At 33.9% G+C, this 22460-nt stretch overlaps 1 protein-coding gene across 6 annotated transcripts in view; it reads left to right on the top strand.

The window, feature by feature from the left end:
- LOC149799184 (uncharacterized) overlaps nt 1-22460 on the top strand; it is a 124245-nt gene that overhangs the window by 62812 nt on the left and 38973 nt on the right. For 5 of the 6 annotated variants that reach the window (XM_089958424.1, XM_089958423.1, XM_089958422.1 and 2 more), the window contains 3 exons: nt 2608-2694; nt 5020-5131; nt 7905-7934. In XM_089958424.1, coding sequence (XP_089814550.1) covers nt 2608-2694; nt 5020-5131; nt 7905-7934 — 229 coding nt within the window. The remainder of the gene's footprint in view (nt 1-2607; nt 2695-5019; nt 5132-7904; nt 7935-22460) is intronic. The other variant, XM_089958421.1, reaches the window with a different exon arrangement.

Below are 22460 nucleotides of genomic sequence, written 5' to 3'. Positions count from 1 at the left end.
ATCCAAGATGAAATGTTTCTATGTGTTGTAGAATTAGAGCTTTCTTGTAAATATACAGGTTGGACATCCATTTATACCAGCATGGATTGATAGTATATGCATTCTACAGTGTGCACCCAACATTTGTTTTTTCTACAGTGTAAATTATTGATGCTCAAGTCATTTAGGTAAGTTTTTGCCTATATAAAAACTTCAGTAATTGTTTGGCAGCATACACCTTAGTAAGCTTAAATGATGTTGCGTGTATGCCTCTAGTACAACATTATGCTTGTTTAGATACATACAGGTAGGTTTTCTTTAGATAGTGTATAGACAGTAGGGTCTACTTGGATAGTTATAAACTGACACTTGAGTGACGATCTGTATAGGCCATTGCCTATAAAGTAACACTTCAGTGACTTTATTTGTGTAAGCCATTGCCTAGTGACACTTCACTGACTTTATCTGTGTGGGCCATTGCCTATAAAGTGAAACTCCAATGACTTTATTTGTATTGGCCATTGCATATAAAGTGACACTTCAGTGAGTTTATTTGTGTAAGCCATTGCCTATAAAGTAACACTTCAGTGACTTTATTTGTGTAAGCCATTGCCTATAAAGTGACACTTCACTGACTTTATCTGTGTGGGCCATTGCCTATAAAGTGAAACTCCAATGACTTTATTTGTATTGGCCATTGCATATAAAGTGACACTTCAGTGAGTTTATTTGTATAGGCCATTGCTTATAAAGTGACACTTCAGTGACTTTAACTGTATAGACCATTGCTTATAAAGTGACACTTCAATGACTTTAACTGTAGGCCACTGCTTGGGCCTTTGCTTTACAGATAAATTTTGATTAAATTGTGCAGTAGCTTAGTAATGTCCACTGCATAAATTTATGAAGTGATGACTGGCTGATTACAACAGTATAATATTATCTACCCTTTTTCTATTTACATTGTCAGCAACATGAGTAGCAAGTAGCATCATCATAAAAGGTTACCATTCCACAATATCGGACATGAAATAGAACCAAACAAAAGCCTTTACAATCTTCTGGTGATTTTTGTTTTGTCACACCAGAAGGCACAGGCTTTATGCCCAAAGTGATATCTATTATGGTTTCCAGCATAGTTGAATAAGGTACCATTGAAACCACTCTTAAGAGATTCATTAGTTCACCTCTTTTATAAGGCCTGTTTCCTGTTTGTCCTAGCTATTGGCAGAATCTGCAAATTACATGCATTGTTGGTCAACCCGGACTATCAACAGTTTCATCTGGAAGGGTCAGTATTACTTGTGGCAGCTTCAGCTTTCATTGCCAAAAATCCTCCCACTCATTGGCCATCAGTCTTTTGTTGTGAAACCATTTTACAACCTGGAACCCTCAAATGAAAGTCATCTACAGGACCCACTGAGGGCTTTGAAGTGGTAACTGACAAGAATCAAGCTGGTGTGAAGAGGGAGAGCTTTCTGTTTATACCTTTGGATGGAGTTGAGTCTTGACTTTCTCTAGTTTTTACCTTTGAGATCTTTATCCCAAAAGATGTTCGTAATGCTGGTGGAACCTATCTCTGTAGTGCAACAGGCTACCTTGCTAATTGGCAGTATGGCTTCTGCTTGATTTCTCACAAAACCTACATCTTTTCATATGGTGTTAAAACTCCAGCTTTGTATTGCAAATATTTGGAAGCTGCCTCTCATAACTTAGGGGACTGGAGGTAATTTCATTCCAGGTTAAGGGATGTAACTTCCTCCATCTTTTACCTGTTGTCTTGAGGTTATGATTTGGTAATGTATTTGAAGAAGAGAATAATTTTGGAGTGAAATATGTTTCTTCAATAATACTTAACCGATTATATCATGGATACAACCTACCCGCCTCCCTGCACTTAGATCCTTCCAGTAGTAACTGAAGTATACAGATAGTCCACTCCCTATATTGAAGGGAGATCACTCTATCACCTATGTGGTCACAACTTGTAGCTTTTATAACTAAACATTTTAGTCTGGGAAGGCTGGATTTGCCAGGTAATATGGTCAGGTAAGGATTATTGAAGAAAAATATTTTACATTTCAAAAACAAACCGGTATCTTAATGCCCCCCCCCCATTTTTAATTACCCCAGCACACCCCATGCCCTTTCCCCAAGTTGCATGACCGATTGTTGGGTGGGGTAGGGTAGGGTAGGGGAAGGTCACATTTTCAGAACATAGAATACACTTATTTTCATATATTCAGTAATGCTTTAAAAAGTTACTGACATTCTACCCTCCTCTCTTCATATGAAAACTTTTCAGTTTAAATAATGTCAATAAAAAATATGAAATCATCTGTGATCTTTTGTAGACTTGATGCTGAGATTGTTATTTTAAAAATGCTTAGCATCATTATCTTAACATAAAATGTGATCATTATCACAAGAAAACGTGTCAAGCAACCACCTTTGAAAAGTGAGAAAATTGTTTTCTTAGGACATGTGGTTGTTTTACAGATATTCATTACTACAGAAGTTTGGTTGGATTTAGAATTGTGGCTGTTTAATACATGCTTGCCTATTTTATGTAACTTTTATGGCAGGTTTGACATTATTAGTCTTGGTTTCCTTTATTTTTTTATTTAGATCCTTAACTGATATAAAGAACAAGAGTGAAAGTGAGCAGATCAGGATCATTAGGGATTCACTAAAAGAGGCCAGGGAAGAGAGCAGGTACCTATATCAAAAGGTTTGCCAGGCATTACTTTAAAAACAAATCCACTCATTTACATCTCCTGAGTTTTTAATTTATTTAAATTTTTAAAAAAAATCAGGAACCCATAGTCACTAATTGTCTCAACTTGTAGAGTGAGTAGCAATTTGACAATTTGTCATGGTCTTAGACTCATAGTGAATATAAAATGACATATTATGACTTACATGAAATAACATTGTTTTACTCAGTGTTATATGAAATGACTTGTTATGACTCGCAGTGTATATGAAATGACATGATGCACAGTATATGAAATGACATGTTATGACTCATAGTATATATAAAATGACATGATGCACAGTGTATATAAAATGACATGTTATGACTCACAGTGTATATGAAATGACATGACTCACATTGAATATGAAAAAATGACATGTTAGGACTTAGTGTATATGAAATAACATGATGCAAAGTTTATATGAAATGACATGTTATGACTCATAGTGTATAGGAAATGACACGACTCACATTGCATATGAAAAAATGACATGTTAGGACTTACAGCAAATATGAAATAACATTATGAATCACTGAATATAAAATGGCATGTTAGACTCACATTGAGTATGAAATGACTTGTTAGGACTTAAAATATGAAATAACATGTTATGACTCACGGTGAATATGAAAAGACAAATATGAAATGACACATTATGAGCTGAATGCATAGAGAATAGCATTTCATGAGTTGGTATAAATGTTGTCTAAAAACATCATTGGTGAAAATGTGGTTGATCACATTTCATATATACTCACTGATGTCGAGTCCAATTGCTACTTGCATGGACCCAGAATCTGCCACTGTATTGCAATGTTATTGAAAAGAATTTTGTGATGGGAAGTGATGTGTCATGAAATGAAAGGACAAATGATGTTTGGATATCACTATAGTACAAGTCACATAGGTCATGTATGTGCATTTACTCATTTTAAATTAAATATCAATTGTTCTTTTAAAATTAAACACCAATTTTCTTTACCCAGAGTCTATTCAGTCCTGATTATTGAATGATCTGCACCTTATATGTCACCGAGAAAATTCCTGATGAAAATTATCAGTCACTATGGACTTGGACATTGATGGCCATGTATTAACCTGGGTTAAAATATGAGTGCATCAGGTGGAATCGTCATAATCGAAGGTAGTATGAATTTGTTTATCAATATGCATAGCTTTCATTGTGACATCACAGCCTGCAACATTCAGTCTGGATTGTACTGGATCACACCTTTAGGTTCATTTCATCCAAAAATGTCTACGTACTTTAACATTGATTTTGCCGTATGCCCCTATTGGGGCGGCTAAATACTGATCTTCCAAAGGAATATAAATGTATATGAATCCAAATGAAGTGAGCACTTGACACTTAAAGGTATGTAGAATCAAATTCTAAAAAAATGACACCCATTACTGAAATAGTTGGTGTTGAATACCTACATGACCCGTGTGACTTATATTATAGTCTGCCTCCATCGATATAATGTGGGTAGAGAAAGAAACACAACATTGCATTCCTTCATGATGTTTGGTGGTGCTGCCCTATGTTATATCACAGTATGATGTGCCATGTTTATAATATGATCGTGTAATAGTTTGTTTAAGCATAATTAACTAACATTATCAGTTTTAGTTTCATATAAACTAGTTGTTACAGAGAGCATTTTATCACAGTATGGTGTTATAGTTCTGTGCCGGTGTCTTTTGTAATAAAAAATCATGTTCAAAGTAAAATGCTATAATGATGAAGCACAGCTTTAGTGATAAAGTTGTCATATTTTTGCTGTAGTGATTAAGCTGATGTATGTTTGGTTTACATCGCATTAAGTATCATAGGAATTGTTAATGCCACATGTTGATTTGGTATTTTGAATACGATGGCTGTTGACTCATCGTTAATATTTCTATTGACTCATCTTTAATATAAAGTGGAGATAGCTATGGAGTTTCTGACTTACTTAAATAAAGTCAGTTTGAATTTAACTGTTCGAACTTTCAGTGCAGAAGGTAAAATAAGTATACCTGATTGTGTAATTTAAAAATGTTTACAGTTCTAAGTAAAATGTTTAGATTTCTGTGTGAGTGAAATGTTTAGTGTTCTGTTGGGTAAAATGTTTAGAGTTCATTTTCAATGAAATGACTATTTCAGACTCTGCCCAAGTATTGCATATTTTTTTGAGTTTTGTTTGAGTGAAATGACTATTAGTTCTGTTTCAGTGAAGTGACTATTTCACGCTGCCACCAGTAATGGAGATTTGTTATGTAAAATGTTGTCTTCTAGGCAAAGCAAATCAACAGAACGTAAACTGCAAGATGAGGTAATGAAACTCCGACAAGAACTGAAGCATACCAAGGCAGAATATGAAAATGTATCAGAACAGCTTGACAATAAGGTATATTTTACTGTAAATGAAACTTGTTTCAAATCAGGAAGATAATCTTTGATGCATTTCAGTTGAAGTTGGTTCCCATGATGCGCATTTCTTTATAATCAAAGAATGCATGCAGTTGAGATATTTACTTTATTTATAAATGAATTAATGTAACAGTTTGTATGTTTGTTTATTCAAGAATGGGATTTCTTGTAGTGATTGGGTCTTGGAAGTATTCTGCAGTGAAATTGTAGGAGTACTTGAAAGGGCTGTTATGAACCAGTAGAGACTACTATTTTGTATGCAAGAGTCTAAAAATAATTTTGCAATATTATTTACTTTAAATAGAGAATACATAAAAATGTCAACTTAATGTCTATATTTTTCAAATTGTTTCATTGAGAGTTTGTTTGAACAGTAAATGTTTGGTATGAAGGCAGTGGAGAAGAAACAATTTTTATATATGAAACATTTTATGTTTCATTAAGAAAAAATATATCCATAAGAAATATGAAAATAATTTGTGAATTCCACTTCATAATAATAATAATAATGAGGACTTTGTATAGCGCCTAATCTTTAGAAGCTCTAAGCTCTTTACAACATTAGACAACATACATAACATAAAAAACATATATAATGATATGATTACAAAAAAACAAACACCATGAAATTAGAAAACATAAAAAAAACATGCTGAAAATATTTAAGGTAAGAAATATTATTAGGTCCTTAAGTTTGTTCTTGCAGTCGAAATAAGTGAGTTTTAAGAGCACCCATGAATGGGATCACTGCGTCTTTGTGTCTGAGTTCAGTGGGCAATTCATTCCACATTGCTGGGCCCTGGTATGCAAAAAAATGTCCATATGACTTTGTTTTCATAGTGGGAATAATGAGTATACAATTGTCAGAAGAGGAGCGTAAGTATCTTGATGGTATGTACACATGGGTGAGGTTGGATAGGTATGTCGGACTGGAGTCCGTCAGTGAAACGTAGCACAGAGAACAAATCTTATGTTTGATTCTGGATCAAATGGATAGCCAGTGTAGGGTACAGAGCAGCGGGGAGGTGTGCTCTGATTGTGGTACTCTAAGTATGATCCGAGCAGCTGTGTTTTGAACTTTTTGAAATTTCTGGAGTAGATATTGAGATGAACCAGACAGAATTGAGTTACAATAGACCGGTCTTGAAAGTACTAATGAACACACAAGTGTTTTAGTGGCATTAACTGACAGATATTTGCGAATGGAGCTGATGCGTCTCAGCTCAAGATATGCAGCCTTGCATATGTTCATGACATGTTGGTGCAATGTTAGAGTATTGTCCAGGGTAACAGCTAGGTTTCATACTGACTGTGTGAATTTAATGTTGGTGTTCCTGATATTTATTGTTTGAGGTAAAGGATGTGAATGAGAAAGTCTTTGTGTTGTGATCAGAAAGGCCTCAGTTTTATCATCATTCATCTGCAGCTTGTTACATGCCATCCATGATTTCACATCAGAAATGCACCTCTCTACACCTTAGATGGTAGCATCAACTTCATTTGGGTGGCAGGATTTGTATATTTTTGGTGTCATCAGCGTACAATTGGTGAGACACTGGATGATGATCTATGACACTTGAGAGCAGCTGAGTGTTTAGAATGAAGAGAACAGGTCCAAGAACAGACCCCTGTGGAACACCACAACATAGATTAACTGGGCTGGAGTGTATTCCATTTGCAGACACAATCTGTGTCCTGTTGACCAAGTAGGACTTGAACCACAGTAAGGCTGTATCATGAATGCTAAATACATGCTGGAGATGGTGAAGTAATATATCATGGTCTATTTGTGTCAAATGCTGCAGACAAAATCGAGGAGGGTGAGGACTGTAATCGTTCCAATATCCAAAGCAGAGAGAATGTCATTAACTACTTTTAGAAGAGTAGTTTCAGTACTGTGGCAAGGGCGATATGCAGATTGTACATTGCTAAATAGACTGTTTGAATTCAGATGAGATACAAACTGGGATAGAACAACCTTTTCTAAGATTTTTTTTATGAATGGGAGATTAGAAACTAGGCAGTAGTTCTTTAAATCGTTATGGTCTAGTGTTGGTTTCTTCAGCAGAGGCTTTACAATGGCAGTTTTGAAAAATGATGGGAATTTCTTTCAGATTTGAAACCAAAGATTGGTTTAGTTTTCTGATCTATCTAATAATCATATTTAAATTAACAGTCCGATCAATTGTTAGAATTGTTATAAATGAAGAAAATATTTAAGGGAAGAAAAAGAATTTTGATGAGATTGTTCTATGATAAGGAACACATGGTCATGGGTATTCTGAAAAAGGTACAGTAGAAGTTTGCTTATCCGGCACCCAATTAACCGTCAGTTGATGTTAACCATCAGGGCATTGTACATCAAAATATTAAAAACAGGTACATATGCATATGTAGATATGATTTTTTGATGACCTGGTCTATTGTTTAATACTTTAAATGTACATATTCTATTATCCATCTATTCTTGTATCCATCATGGTCTCGGTCTCGCACCCAGACAGATAAAGTTCTACTGTACCTTAGTATCAGCTCAGCCATATGCTGCAAAATTATTAACTTTTTTCTGTTCGTAAAATATGGTCTCATTTGTTTTGTTTTATACAGACCTATAAATATGTAAGTAGTTTCTAAAGTTCAGTAGCTTTCATGCATGATGCATATTTTTCTATTTTCTTTCTGTAGTGGATTTATATTTCTAAGCATTATACTATAGATTTTTAAAGAAGTCACATTTTCTGTTTTGTTAGATGAAAGTCCTGTATGGCCTTAGATTGATGGTATGAATAATTGAATGGTGTGATCCCCATAAAATGCATATATCCATCTGCTACACAAAAGTATCTGCCATTATGGATGTGCAACACATTTTGTTTGTAACAAACATTACACTATATAATGAGAAAAATATGACAAACCTCAGTAGTCTTTTTTTCCCTCCTTTAATCACCAGGTATATAGAAATATGCTGGTCTACTGGTCATATACTGGAAGAGTTTACGGAATGGTCTGTTATCTGTTTTCTTTTGACCTATGTTCCATTCGCTAGCACAGGTTTGTTACTATTACTCCTCAGACACTATTTGCTGTGAAATGTTATAAACACACATTCATTTGAAGATCTTGTTTGTCCTAAATGACAAACATCCAGTATGGCCACCACAGCAGCCATCTTGAAACTCTTGTTATCACTACTGCTTGTGAATGGGTTGTCATATCAACATAAAGTCTACACTAGTAACAAAGACTTGTCATGATTTCATGTTTGGCCTAAATGAAAATGGTGTCACTTGAATAACCAGTATGGCCACCTGAGCAGACTTCTTGAAAACCTTACTTCTCCTGAATACATGTGCATTTCTCCTAAATAGAAATGGTGCTGATCTTTCCTCCACTTTGACTGCCAGAATGATTAATCTGAAAGTCTTATCACTTAAGAATAAAAAGAAGAAATGATTTTCTATTGAATTCCTGGAAATTCATTTCAGACAATGTCAGACCCTTTAAGGGACTCATGTTTGCTCCATTGGTCACAGTATTATAGAATGGATTGTTTTCTGTCATCCAGAAATCAATGTCCTTTCATCATTAGCACAAGTTTTTATCAGCAGTACTCCTAAATTAATTGGAAGATTGCCATGAAACCTTACACACACATGCATCCAAAGTCTTGTTAATCCCAAATGAAAATAGTGCTGTTTAGACATCCAATATGACCATCACTGCCATCATGAAATTGTTGTTATTGCTATTTATCCAGAATGGATGGTCATAGGGTTTTCACAGAAATACTTATGTCTAATTGGTCCTCAGTGAAAGTGGTGTTGATCCGAAACTTAATATGGATAGCATGGCAGACTTTTTGAAAATCTTGTTATCAGTGTTTCCTGAATAGAAAGTCATATCCTCGTGGGATTTTCACCTGAAGATCTATTGTGATGTCTAGTTGGTCCTGGTTGAAAATAAATTTGCTTGGATCTCCAATGTGGCTGCCAGAATAAACATCTTGAAAACTTTTGTATTACATTCCCTCCTGAATGGATTGTTGTATCTTGAAAATCTTGTTATTGCTACTCTTCCTTAACATAAAGAGTAGTTGACATGGATTTTCATCAGAACATTTCTTATATCTAGTTTGTTCTGAATTAACTTGATGCTGCCCATACATCCAATATGGCCACCAGAGCTGCCATCTTAGAAATCTTGTTATTGTTACTCCACTAGAATGGATTGTCATGTGGTTTCCGTTTAAGGACTTCTTATGGTGTCCTCTTCATCTTATGTAAAAATTGTGCTGACCTGTTATCTATAATAGCCATCACGATGGCCATCTTGAAAATCCTGTCACTGCTCCTTCCTGATGGAAAGTAACATTAACATTGGTTTTTCACCAGAAGACTTATAATAATGTCTAGTTGATACTAAATGAAAATGGAATGGTGATTCAATACTAAACTTCTGATAAAAAATATAATTCCTTCTGGATATGAAATTTTTTAAGACTTTGTATTAAATATTGATCATAAAGGAATGATTATTGCTCAAAGATTTGTCATAATTCTTTTCTAATTTTTTGTTGTGTATTTGTTTAAGTCCCAAAATGCTTTGCAGATTTATATCGGCAGAAACTTAAGTTGCCAACTGCATTTTCTTTCTCATGGAATAACCTGGAAATAATATTCATCCATTCTTGCATTTTAACCAAATTTTGATGGAATCATGCATGTTTTTTTAAAAAATGGAAATATGTTCTTAAAATCATAACGTTATCATTTCTTGTTAAGAAAACCAAGTGTTTTGTTTGTACAAGTTTTAGACCATTATTAATTAGTTTGTTTAATGGGGCATCTTGAGTTGGGCCTGTCTATGTAAGTCTGTTTGTCTGTCTGTCCATACATTGACTGCATAGATCCTGATCTGCTGTGCATAATGTGTCAGCAAATATGGGTCTGTGCAGTTTGCAGTTGGATTTGACTTGTTAGCAGGTATGTATTGCAAGCATCTACTGAAACCTCTTAACAGGATCTGAAAAAATCTGATAGAAATCATTTTAACACGAAGGCTTCTCCAGCAACTAAGAGATTTGCCAAGTCTGTTATGTCCTAACATTTTCATGATTGGATTCTATTATGTACTGTATAATTTTCTAGAAATTTATTTCTCAAGTAAGGTTGTCATATAATTATGGGGATGCCAAGTGGTTTGGTGTTTTGTGTGTTTTAATGCCATTTTTAACACATGATAGGCACACATGGCAGCTAATATATTTGGTGGACCAAAAAAACCCCAATAAGACACTTAGAAGAATAAATTGCCCATGGGAAGCTAGTGGTGAGCTTTGTCACATACCCACTTTGGCTCATGTGAGACTCGAACCAATGTGGACAGAGGTGAGATGTCAGTGATTTGTAAAGGTGAGTACCTTAGACCACTCAGCCACCTTGGGCCACAGGTCCCAGTAAATTTTCATAACCAAGACAGTGTAACTCAGATGATCATAATTTAATTTTTATTTCACCTTCGTTATCCAGGAATAATTTGCGAAGAAATTTGGAATTAACATATCTGTAAGTTTCCTATAGAAAATGTGATATATTTTACTCAGTAAAATGAATTATGAATGCCAAGTTCACATTTTAAACTTGCAACTTCCAGAAAACATGCTGTCATTACTACATGATGTTTAATGATTATTCAGGAGTCGATGGGAGTAAGTCTTTGCTTGGAATTGGCATTTCACATGCCTTGATCTGCTGTTCATTCTTACTACATGCCTTGATCTGTGGTTATTAGTTAATTACACCAGAAAGGAACTTTCTTATGTATTCATGCACCTTTTCTGTGTGATTTTTGACAATATTGGTTAAAATTTGTAAAATTTGGTTTTGCTGTTTATTTCCTGAGGTTGTTTTTCTTATATAATTATTTTTAGTTTTACAGCTGTTAATGCAGTGTAAGAAAATTTTCAAGCCTTTTGACTTGTTGAACCCTGTAAAATACGAAGTTCAGTTCTTATGCAATTGATCCTGTTTATCTCACACTTGTAATTTAGACCACTCGGATGGCCTAAGTGGCTAGAGCATCTGTATCGGATGTAGGAGGTCAGAGGGTTGAACCACAGCCATGTCATAACAGAGACTTATAAAAATGGTACTAACAGCTTCCTCGCTAGGTGCTCAGCATTAAGATCATATTATAGGAAAATGTACAGTCCCATTAAAATCATTTCTACTTATAATAACTAGATCTGATAGCATTTATATATTCCAAAAGAAATTTGACACTTCCATATATGTGAAAGTTTTAAGTATATGTGAATGTAGAACTCAATAGAACATAACCTTGTATCATTGACCATCATATCTCCATTGTGTTTGAGATTTTGATCATAATCAGACTGAGGAAAACTAAGAGATTATATTTTAGGAATTCATGATTCTTCCAAGGTTTTTAATATTCTTAAAATGAAAACTAAAATGAAAATGGAAACAGTTTTCAGGACAAGAGCACAATGGTCAGTAACTTGTATTGCCGGTTGAAATATCCACACCTTGCATTGCCTTTTTAAAGGTCATATTTCCATAGGTTGAAATATCCAATCCTTGCATTGCCTTTTTAAAGGACATATTTCCATAGGTTGAAATATTTAATTCTTACCATATGTATTGATTTCATCAATAATAACGTTTGATGTGAAGACTTTGTATGTAAACAATACCTCATGTAATTCATTTCATTATGAGATTATTTTTCATCACATTGAAATTGATAATCATTTCATAAAGTTTTCATATTGAAATTAATAATTGTTACATAAAAAAAATTTCAAGTTATTCCATGCAGTTCAAATGTTATATTTCATTGGATACATGCCATATATATGTTTGTACTTTGAAAATAATTTTTCATCACATGACCAGTGTTATTTTCATTTAATATATCATATAATTTTTACACATATATAACTTCATAACACCTCATGATGTCAGAAATGACATAATACCATGCAGATCAAAGGACAGTTTCATCTGAATATATTTCATAGTCATTTCACTAACAGTAGATTGGTCAAATAAAATGAGCATTTCTCATCATGTGATAAACAAAATCTTAAATTGTGCTTAGTTTAAATGAAATCTTTGAAACACAAAGAATTTCAACTTTAATATGGCTCTCAAAGTTTCTAAGAAGATTTTTCAGTTATTTCATAAATTTTATTTCAAATGAGCATTCATGTATAATTTATGCTTGGATTACTGATAGTCATGGAGAAAGTTGGAATTTCCATTAAGGACATTATTTTAAAACTTTATTGTAGTAAAAATGGCATTTCAACAAATCGATGCCACATAAATAATGACTATGACATGCTGATAATGTACTATCTTGAATTATTGCAAATCACATGACATCATGTCAGCAAATGTAAAAGCAATTCTCACTTGAGTCATGTAATAATGTACAGACAGTCTGGTCCTCCAAAATCTGACTGAATACATTGCCATTTAAAATGTTGAATTAAAGATTTATGTTTTAATTCACATCTGTGTGCATTGGCAGATCCAAAGGGGTTTTGGGTGGAGGGGTTGGAGATAAGAAGAAACCCCCTTTTCCTTTCCAAGTGGTGCCCATTTTGGTGAAAACAGAAATAGGACAGTCTTGAGCAAAGTTATCCACTCCTTTTTTAAAATGAACCCACTGGATCATCATTTTCAGATATTCTTTCATACACTTTTTATATTTAAAACAGTAGTTATTTATCCATAAACAAAAAGTTGATTATAATACCCTAACTGTATTTCTTAAAAACAACAGTAAAATGGAGAAAAAGTTAAGAACATAAAAACTAACAAAAACAACAGTAAAATAGAGAAAAAGTTAAGAACATAAAACCTGGCAGATTCCTATAGTTAAACTATGTACCTTTGATTTGTATGCTTTCATGTTTGCAGGTTACAAAAGACTCATTGCTGAGTTTCAGCAAAATAGTGTGATATATATATACACACACCATTGTATTAATATTTTTCTTTTAAATTCTTTTTTGCAGCTTTGCTAATGTTAGGTATTATTTATACTATTGCTTTTTCCCATGTGTGAGGAGGCAGTTTGAATATTTGCGTTTTCATGTTTTTAAGATGTATCTTTCATACAGTAGAGCTAAATGTTACATGTTGCTGCTTTCTGATGACAAATAATTAGTATCTGGTACTGCATCTATCAATGTGTTAATGCAAACAGCACGAAGAATGGATAATGAGAGTTTCTCTTACATTGGCTTCATTAATTTCATACCTTTTTTTCTCTGATAACTTCATCGCTATACCTATGAGCCATCATTGAAATTCATGATTCTCGTAACTTTATGACACCCAGAAAGAGTGTCGAAAACTTAGTATGACACTGGAGGGATGGCTGCCTGTAAATAGTCACATGTCTTAGTCATTTGTGTCATTATTGACATCTAATTTCCTGAAGTAAATTTTGAAAGATTCTTCAAGAAAAAGTATAACTTTAATAAAACCAGATGTGTAAAACGTACCATTCATTTAGTAAATGACCAGAAATAGTAGAAAAGTTGGAGCCTGCTCACCCCAGCAATGAGAAATCATGGGACATCATGGTGACCATTTTGACCTTTCATGCCCCTTGCCTATTAGATAATGACCAGAATGGATACTGTCGACACTAACAAGGGAAATAATTAAATGGAATTATTAAAACCCGTGTAAAACAAAATTTCTTTATTAATTTTTTTAGGCTGTTTTCATTAAAATATTTTTACATACAACACTTGGATACCGTTGGTGATGCTATTTGAAAACAAAGATAAAATGACCAATATTATGATAAAAGAGTGGTCATTTTAGCTGATGTCATCAAAATATATGGTATCATTTTCTATCCTTACCTAATAGTTATGATAGTAAATTGTGCCAATTATATCCAATAATTATATTTTTAAAAATATTATACAAGAAATTTTTTGCTGTCTACACCAGTAATTTCAGGAAACATATTTGGAAAGCATCATGTTATAGTTGCTGGTTCAAAGAATCAGAAGAAGTATCATGATTCATCAGATGATGGCCAGAGCAGAGAATGTTCCACCTACCCATTAGCATATTAGAGTTCATGTTGGCCAGAGCAGAGAATGTTCCACCTACCCATTAGCATATTAGAGTTCATGTTGGCCAGAGCAGAGAATGTTCCACCTATCCATTAGCATATTAGAGCTCATAAGACAAAAACTTTCATTAAAAATAAAATTAATTCTCAGTATTTATAAAATATTTCACTAAAATTTAGAGCACAATCTACAACTGAAACTTAGGTGGAAAAATTCCCCTTCTTTTGAAAAAGTGGAGAATTTGCAGAATATTGGGGGGAATGTAATGAAGAAAAATATTCTGCATGGTTTTCATGCACTTGTGAGATTATTTAGATTTTTAAAAATAACTCCACATGAATCCCACAATTACTTAGTATATAAATAGATCTTGAGATTTGGATGGTAAATTTTGAAGTTTTGATTGTTTAAATTTACATAATTATGTTATATAATGTTGATTATGACTCCAACTTTGAACTTACTCGGTAAACTACTCGACATCCTGTCAGTAAGGCTGTAATTGTCACACTCAAGCCTAGCCAACAATGCCAGTAATAGCAGTAGTCATCGAGCCATTCCTTGATGCAGTGTGTTAACATCTGCAGGGCTGTGAACATGGATTTCTGCAGATTTATTCATCCATATGATCATTTTTTACATCAGCATAAATTCAGGGAGAAATTTGTGTGTGTGGGTAAGCCATCGATGCACAGAGGTGACAGTGACATAATCATTTGTCAGTAATTTAGACAGCTTATTGCCTGTTCAAACAGACCAAAATACTTGATTGCAACTGTTAACAAATCACCAACCGTGTTCAGTAACATTCTGCTAATCAAAGAACATTCTGCTTTAATTTTTTTGTAAGAAATAAAAAAAGAAGCTGAAAAAGATGGTGACTGAAGAAATTTTCATGATTTAAAACATTGAAAAATGAGTATTTTAAAGAAATAAAGGAACCTAGAGTGAAGGAAATTGACAAAGATGTGAAGAATAAATTTACCTTCAAATGGTTTGAATGTTGCATAGAGTTGAAGACTGATTTAGATGAACTAGTATCAGTTAAAGTAGGTAACAATTTTGTCAACTTATCGGGACAGGCGTTATGCAGTTTGTGTACAAAGCAAATAAATAACTGCAATCATGGCTCGGTGCTCTTGAAGATCATATCAGATGGGCAAGCATGTGTCACTTTTAAAACAAATGCTCACACTTCAGTATTGACAGAATTGTGTAAACATTCAGTGGAAATTTACTAGTACTAGTACCTCTGTGGCACCATTGACATGCAGCATAAATTTTTCCTCTTTTTTTTGTAAATGCTGTCCACATCACTGTATTCAACTGACAGGTGGGCAGAATAGCAATATTTTTGTAAAAAAGATTGTTATAATATTATTCCAGGGTAGTAGTAGAATGCCTTGACACATTAACCCCTGGAGCTTTTTGTCATTTTCGCCTGAAAATCGAGTAGGAAACACATTTTGAAAGCTATTTCTGAATAGAATCGAAAACACCAAACCCCCGATCATCTTTCAATAACATACTGCCTAGTTGTGTTAGAAACATCGTTTTTCATAGGCTATTTGACTTGCGCATGAGCAGAAGAGGTAAAAGCCATTATTTTTGTATGGAGACCACTCTTTATTCCAAATGCCCATCTTATCCCGCTTTTGCAAAGGCTCATCTGTCTGTTTGCAGTTCATGCTGGTTTGCCTTAGATCTGAGACCAAAAAGTCTAAAATCTGGACACATAATCGGATTCCGACCACGGGCGAATTTTGGGTAGAAAAAAGTCGGGTTCAGAAAATGAGTTTCTTTAATCTGTATTTTGTAGTGCAACTAGAAATTCCAGATTATTTGGTATCATTGTAGAGCTACATCTGTCTACCTTTCTATAATACCACCCACTTTAGTGTACCATGTATGACCATGATGCTACAGAGCTCGGCAGTAGGCTACTACCTCCTGCCCCGTTAAGTCGTCGCTAGGGGTTAATGTGTTAACAAATTCCACCCCCCTCATAATAAAAGTCTCATGGAGGTTCATGTCAGATAGCTTCAGGTTTACCTTGCTGTATTTGATTGCTGTGTTTTAATCATCTCACTGCTGTAAAATTTACTATCTTAATTCATCCCATCAAGCATTTTTCAATACAGCATGTAAAGTTCATCCTGCAATATTTATTACATACCATTATAATGCTAGTACATGTCAGTACATGTATTATACCAAAAAATACCATTGTGATGATAGTACGTGTCAATGCATGTATTATAAAAATACCATTGTGATGCTTGTACATGTCAGTACATGTATTGTACATAGAAATACCATTATAATACTAGTACATGTCAATACATGTATTATACATAAAAATACCATTATAATGCTAGTACATGTCAATACATGTATTGTACATAAAAATACCATTATAATGCTAGTGCATGTCAATACATGTATTATGCATAGAAATACCATTATAATACTAGTATATGTCAATACATGTATTATGCATCGAAATACCATTATAATACTAGTACATGTCAATACATGTATTATGCATAGAAATACCATTATAATACTAGTACATGTCAATACATGTATTATACATAGAAATACCATTATAATACTAGTACATGTCAATACATGTATTATACATAAAAATACCATTATAATACTAGTACATGTCAATACATGTATTATACATAGAAATACCATTATAATGCTAGTGCATGTCAATACATATATTATGCATAAAAATACCATTGTGATGCTAGTACATGTAAATACATATATTATGCATAAAAATACCATTGTGATGCTAGTACATGTAAATACATGTATTATACATAAAAATACCATTGTGATGCTAGTACATGTCAATACATGTATTGTACATAAAAATACCATTGTGATGCTTGTACATGTCAATACATGTATTGTACATAAAAATACCATTGTGATGCTAGTACATGTCAGTACATGTATTGTACATAAAAATACCATTGTGATGCTTGTACATGTCAATACATGTATTGTACATAAAAATACCATTGTGATGCTAGTACATGTCAGTACATGTATTGTACATAAAAATACCATTGTGATGCTTGTACATGTCAATATATGTATTGTACATAAAAATACCATCGTGATGCTAGTACATGTCAATACATGTATTGTACATAAAAATACCATTGTGATGCTTGTACATAAAAATACCATTATGATGCTGGTACATGTCAATACATGTATTGTACATAAAAATACCATTGTGATGCTAGTACATGTCAATACATGTATTGTACATAAAAATACCATTGTGATGCTAGTACATGTCAATACATGTATTGTACATAAAAATACCATTGTGATGCTTGTACATAAAAATACCATTATGATGCTAGTACATGTCAATGCATGTATTGTACATAAAAATACCATTGTGATGCTAGTACATGTCAATACATGTATTGTACATAAAAATATTGTGATGCTTGTACATGTATTGTACATAAAAATACCGTTGTGATGCTTGTACATAAAAATACCATTATGATGCTAGTACATGTCATTACATGCATTGTACATAAAAATACCATTGTGATGCTAATACATATAAATACATGTACTATACATAAAAATACCACTGTGATGCTAGTACATGTCAATACATGTATTGTACATAAAAAATACCATTAAGATGCTTGTACATGTCAATACATGTATTGTACATAAAAATACCATTGTGATGCTAGTACATGTCAATACATGTATTGTACATAAAAATACCATTGTGATGCTAGTACATGTCAATACATGTATTGTACATAAAAATACCATTGTGATACTTGTACATGTCATTACATGCATTGTACATAAAAATACCATTGTGATGCTAGTACATATAAATACATGTACTATACATAAAAATACCACTGTGATGCTAGTACATGTCAGTACATGTATTGTACATAAAAAATACCATTAAGATGCTTGTACATGTCAATACATGTATTGCACATAAAAATACCATTGTGATGCTTGTACATGTCAATACATGTATTGTATATAAAAAATACCATTGTGATGCTAGTACATGTCAATACATGTATTATACATCAAAATACCATTGTGATATCAGTACATGTTAATGAATGTAAGGTACATAAAAATACCATTGTGATGCTAGTACATGTCAATACATGTATTGTGCATAAAAATACCATTGTGATGCTAGTACATGTCAATACATGTATTGTACATAAAAATACCATTGTGATGTCAGTACATGTCAATACATGTATTATACATCAAAATACCATTGTGATGTCAGTACATGTCAATACATGTATTATACATCAAAATACCATTGTGATGTCAGTACATGTTAATGAATGTAAGGTACATAAAAATACCATTGTGATGCTAGTACATGTCAATACATGTATTGTGCATAAAAATACCATTGTGATGCTAGTACATGTCAATACATGTATTGTACATAAAAATACCATTGTGATGTCAGTACATGTCATTGGATAGAAATAAGTGACAATTGGCAGTAAGGGAAAAGAATTAAAAAAATTATTAAAATTATGCATGATTTTGCTGACTTAAATCCATTTTTTCTATTATAAATTATTGTTTTGTGGATGTCAAATTAATTTGTTGATGAATAAAAATAATACTGGCATGAAATGATAGGTTGCTGCTTGATTAGGTACATATGTGTAAGAAGACTGCATTATTTATCTTAAAAATGTTTGGTAGATATTTGACCCTTATTAGGGGGAAGTTGAAGAAATAATTACCCTCAGTCAATACTTAGAAATGTCTGAGTGAATTTGCCCACTATAACAACAAATTTGAAGTTTTATTATAATAAAAAAATCCAGGTGGCATTACAATTTGCATGTTTCTCCTTTGAATAAATTCTCTGATCACACAAACATTAAGGATATAAGCCTACTACTTCCTAAATCTAGCCCTTCTTAAAAAGGACTATTCAATGGCAAGTGCCTTTGCCAATCTTGACTTGATACATTGTGACACATGTTAATTTGCCAATCTTGACTTGATACATTGTGACACATGTTAATTTGCCAATCTTGACTTGATACATTGTGGCACATGTTAATTTGCCAATCTTGACTTGATACATTGTGACACATGTTAATTTGCCATGCAGCTTAAGACCCATCATCCTCTGGCTTTAAGGATGACAACTTTCGACTTGCCATTGCAGTTTAGGGGCAAAATTGAAGAAGTTAAGATGGAGGCAGCTCAAGAACTAACCATGTAACTTGCATGATCTATATGACTCTCCATGCAAAGGGACGAGTATGCCATCTACAGTCTAAAAGAGGATTACTTTCATGCCCCTATTCACTTGGCAACATGAAACTTTCATCGGTTTGCTTACCCAAAGTTTACTGGTTTGGAGTCCTTATGTTTGGTCTAAATATCAAGCACTATGTCTTTACCAATTATGGATTGGATCATCACCCCGTTCAAGTCAACTTACACTACATTACTGGTGGCATTTATAGATGATTTCCTCCAAAAACATATGGTAGGTTCAGTTCCCTTCATGTGCAGAAACAGTCTCCTGTCCCTTTTGAATTATCTTGGTTTTCTCAGGAATAGAAAAATTTCTAAGCTTCACTCATCTCAGTCTTTTGTCCACCTGGGTATGGAGTTTATAACCAATCTCAGTCTTGTACATCTCCCTCATGTCAACATCCTCAGATCACAGAAGTCATAGAGTCCTTTTCCAACAGGACAGGGATTTCATTGAATGAACTCTTTCAACTCCTCGTGTTATTCTATTTGACAGCAGATCTCATTCCACTGGGCCGTCTTTATTTTGCACCCATTACAGATGGTTTTACTGGCTCAATGATGCCCTTGTTTTTGAGTCCACTATATTAAAAGGTCAATTTCATAAATAAGGTATAATCATTCCTGTGTCAGCGGTACAACCACTGTTGGCTCACAACAGGAAATCTTCTGGAGAAACCCTAACCATAAGTGACAGTATGTACAGATGCCAGTACATTCAGTGGCAGAGCCCACTATTTGATGGAATTCAAAATAGTCAGCGGCAAATGGAGACCAGGGGAACTAGCTCTTCACGTCAATGTTGAAATAAAAGCTTTCAGTTATAAAAGAACCCACTTTGTGAGAAGTCAGTCCTGATTATGTCAGACAACTCTGTAGTGATGACTTACCTCCTCAAACGAAGAGGGGGGCACCAGATCACCTGGCCTGTGCATGCTGATTTGGCAGTTTTTTTCACTGATGCTGTAACTGATCTATATCAACATACAAATTAGACATATTCCTCTCAGATTCAGTATCTTGGCCAACGTTCTTTCCAGCAGTTATGGCGACTGCAAATGACTCTTTCTCCCCAAGAAGGTGGGAAAGGAGGATATCACCTACCAAGCTCAATCTTCATCGCTTAAGCGAGGTATACACTTGTCATACTCTGAAGTCTGAAATTATCATTGTCACCTCATGAGGATTTCAGCTAATGAAATTCAATTGATTTTTGTGAGCCTTGCATTTGAATACAATATTTTGATTTGAGACTTATTTCTTCCCTAGAAGGATACCCAAGGTATTGGTAGGATGTTCAGCATTCCTTCCTACTATTACCTATTCTCTTAATGTTAATGTGATCAATGTATTCAAAGAAGAAAGCAAATTTTCTAGTAAATTATGTTTCTCTGAGAATATTTACATGGCCACATTACTTAAAGACCCTCCCATCCATGCCGCTATGTGAGCATCTTGTTGGTAGTTCACTTAGTTAAAAAATGTTGGAACACCTAGTGGTGGCAAGGGGAACTAATGGGTAAGAGTTATTGCCCTTTGTAGGATGTAGGCTGAAATGTGAACTTTCATTTTTTAGTAGGGCAGCATTCAGGAGGTAGCATACTTACATCATTATTGTTAATGTGACTGGTTAAGTATTCTCAGACAAACAGAATTTAGTACCAAAAAAATGTTTTCCTTGAGACCGATTGTGTATTATCTCACAAGAAATTCTGCGAAACTGGTACAGATATGTTACCGGGGCCCCGAGTGGCCGAGTGGTCTAAACCGCTCTCCGTTACGGATCACTGCCATCTCACCTCTGTCTGCGTGGGTTCGAGTCTCGGATTCAGCCAATGTGGGTATGTGAGAAAGCTTGCCAGTAGCTTCTCGTGGGTTGGTTGTTCTTTCCAGGGTTTTCCGGGGTTCTTCCTCCACCATTAATACTGGCCGCCATGTATAGCCTATTGTGTGCTGAAAAATGGCGTTAAACCCTACAACAACAACAGATATGTTGCATTGTGGCAGGTACATTCTTTTAAACATATTTAGATTACTGGTTTACAATTTTAAAAGTTCAGATGTTGTTATGGGATCATCAATTATTTTGATTTTGTATGGATTGTAGATGTTTTACTTGATTGGACATATGAAAGGTTGATTTTTTTTGCTGCTGTTACTATTCAAAACATTGCCTTTTGAGATTTGATTTCATTGTTTTGTACAGTAAAACTCGTTTTAATTTCTGCATCAAACTTCTCCGGAATATTTGCTTATAATTATACTTAGGCTGGCTATTGGTTTAAGCAAAATCATGTGCATGGAGCAGTTTTGGCTGTAGTTTCGTTTGATCCAGGTATACAGTATTTTACTTGACAACTCTTTATAAGGACGTGAATAGCCAGCTGTTGTTAATGTTTGTACTTTAAACTGTTTATTACTTGTTGTTCTAATTTAGAATGAAATAGCAGTATATGCCCATAAAAAATAATATTAGAGTATATGTAGAATCCAGCTGCGAACTGCATATACCTAGATCTGCTGTCACATAATGTGCTGGTAGATCTGGGTCTATGCTGTTGCTTTAACAAATCAATAGAACAAGTTGCATAGACCCAGATCTGTCATGATTGCTTGCAGATCTCGGTCTGTGCAATTCTCTTGACAAATTATTAGAGCAAACAAGACTGATAAAGAACTAACACATCTTGGTCTATGCAGCTTGTTTTTCCCCAAACAGCAGGACAAACAACATAGTCCTTGATCAGCTGGTTCATTATATAATGCCAGATGTAGGTCTGTTTTGTATGCATATGGACCTGATTTGTATGTGAGTATATATGGCATGAATTTGAAGTAAATTGAAATT

This window comes from Sinohyriopsis cumingii, chromosome 5, assembly GCF_028554795.1.
Source record: "Sinohyriopsis cumingii isolate HCF-2022 chromosome 5, ASM2855479v2, whole genome shotgun sequence".
Taxonomy (NCBI): domain Eukaryota; kingdom Metazoa; phylum Mollusca; class Bivalvia; order Unionida; family Unionidae; genus Sinohyriopsis; species Sinohyriopsis cumingii.
This window is presented reverse-complemented; position numbering and strand designations above follow the sequence as displayed.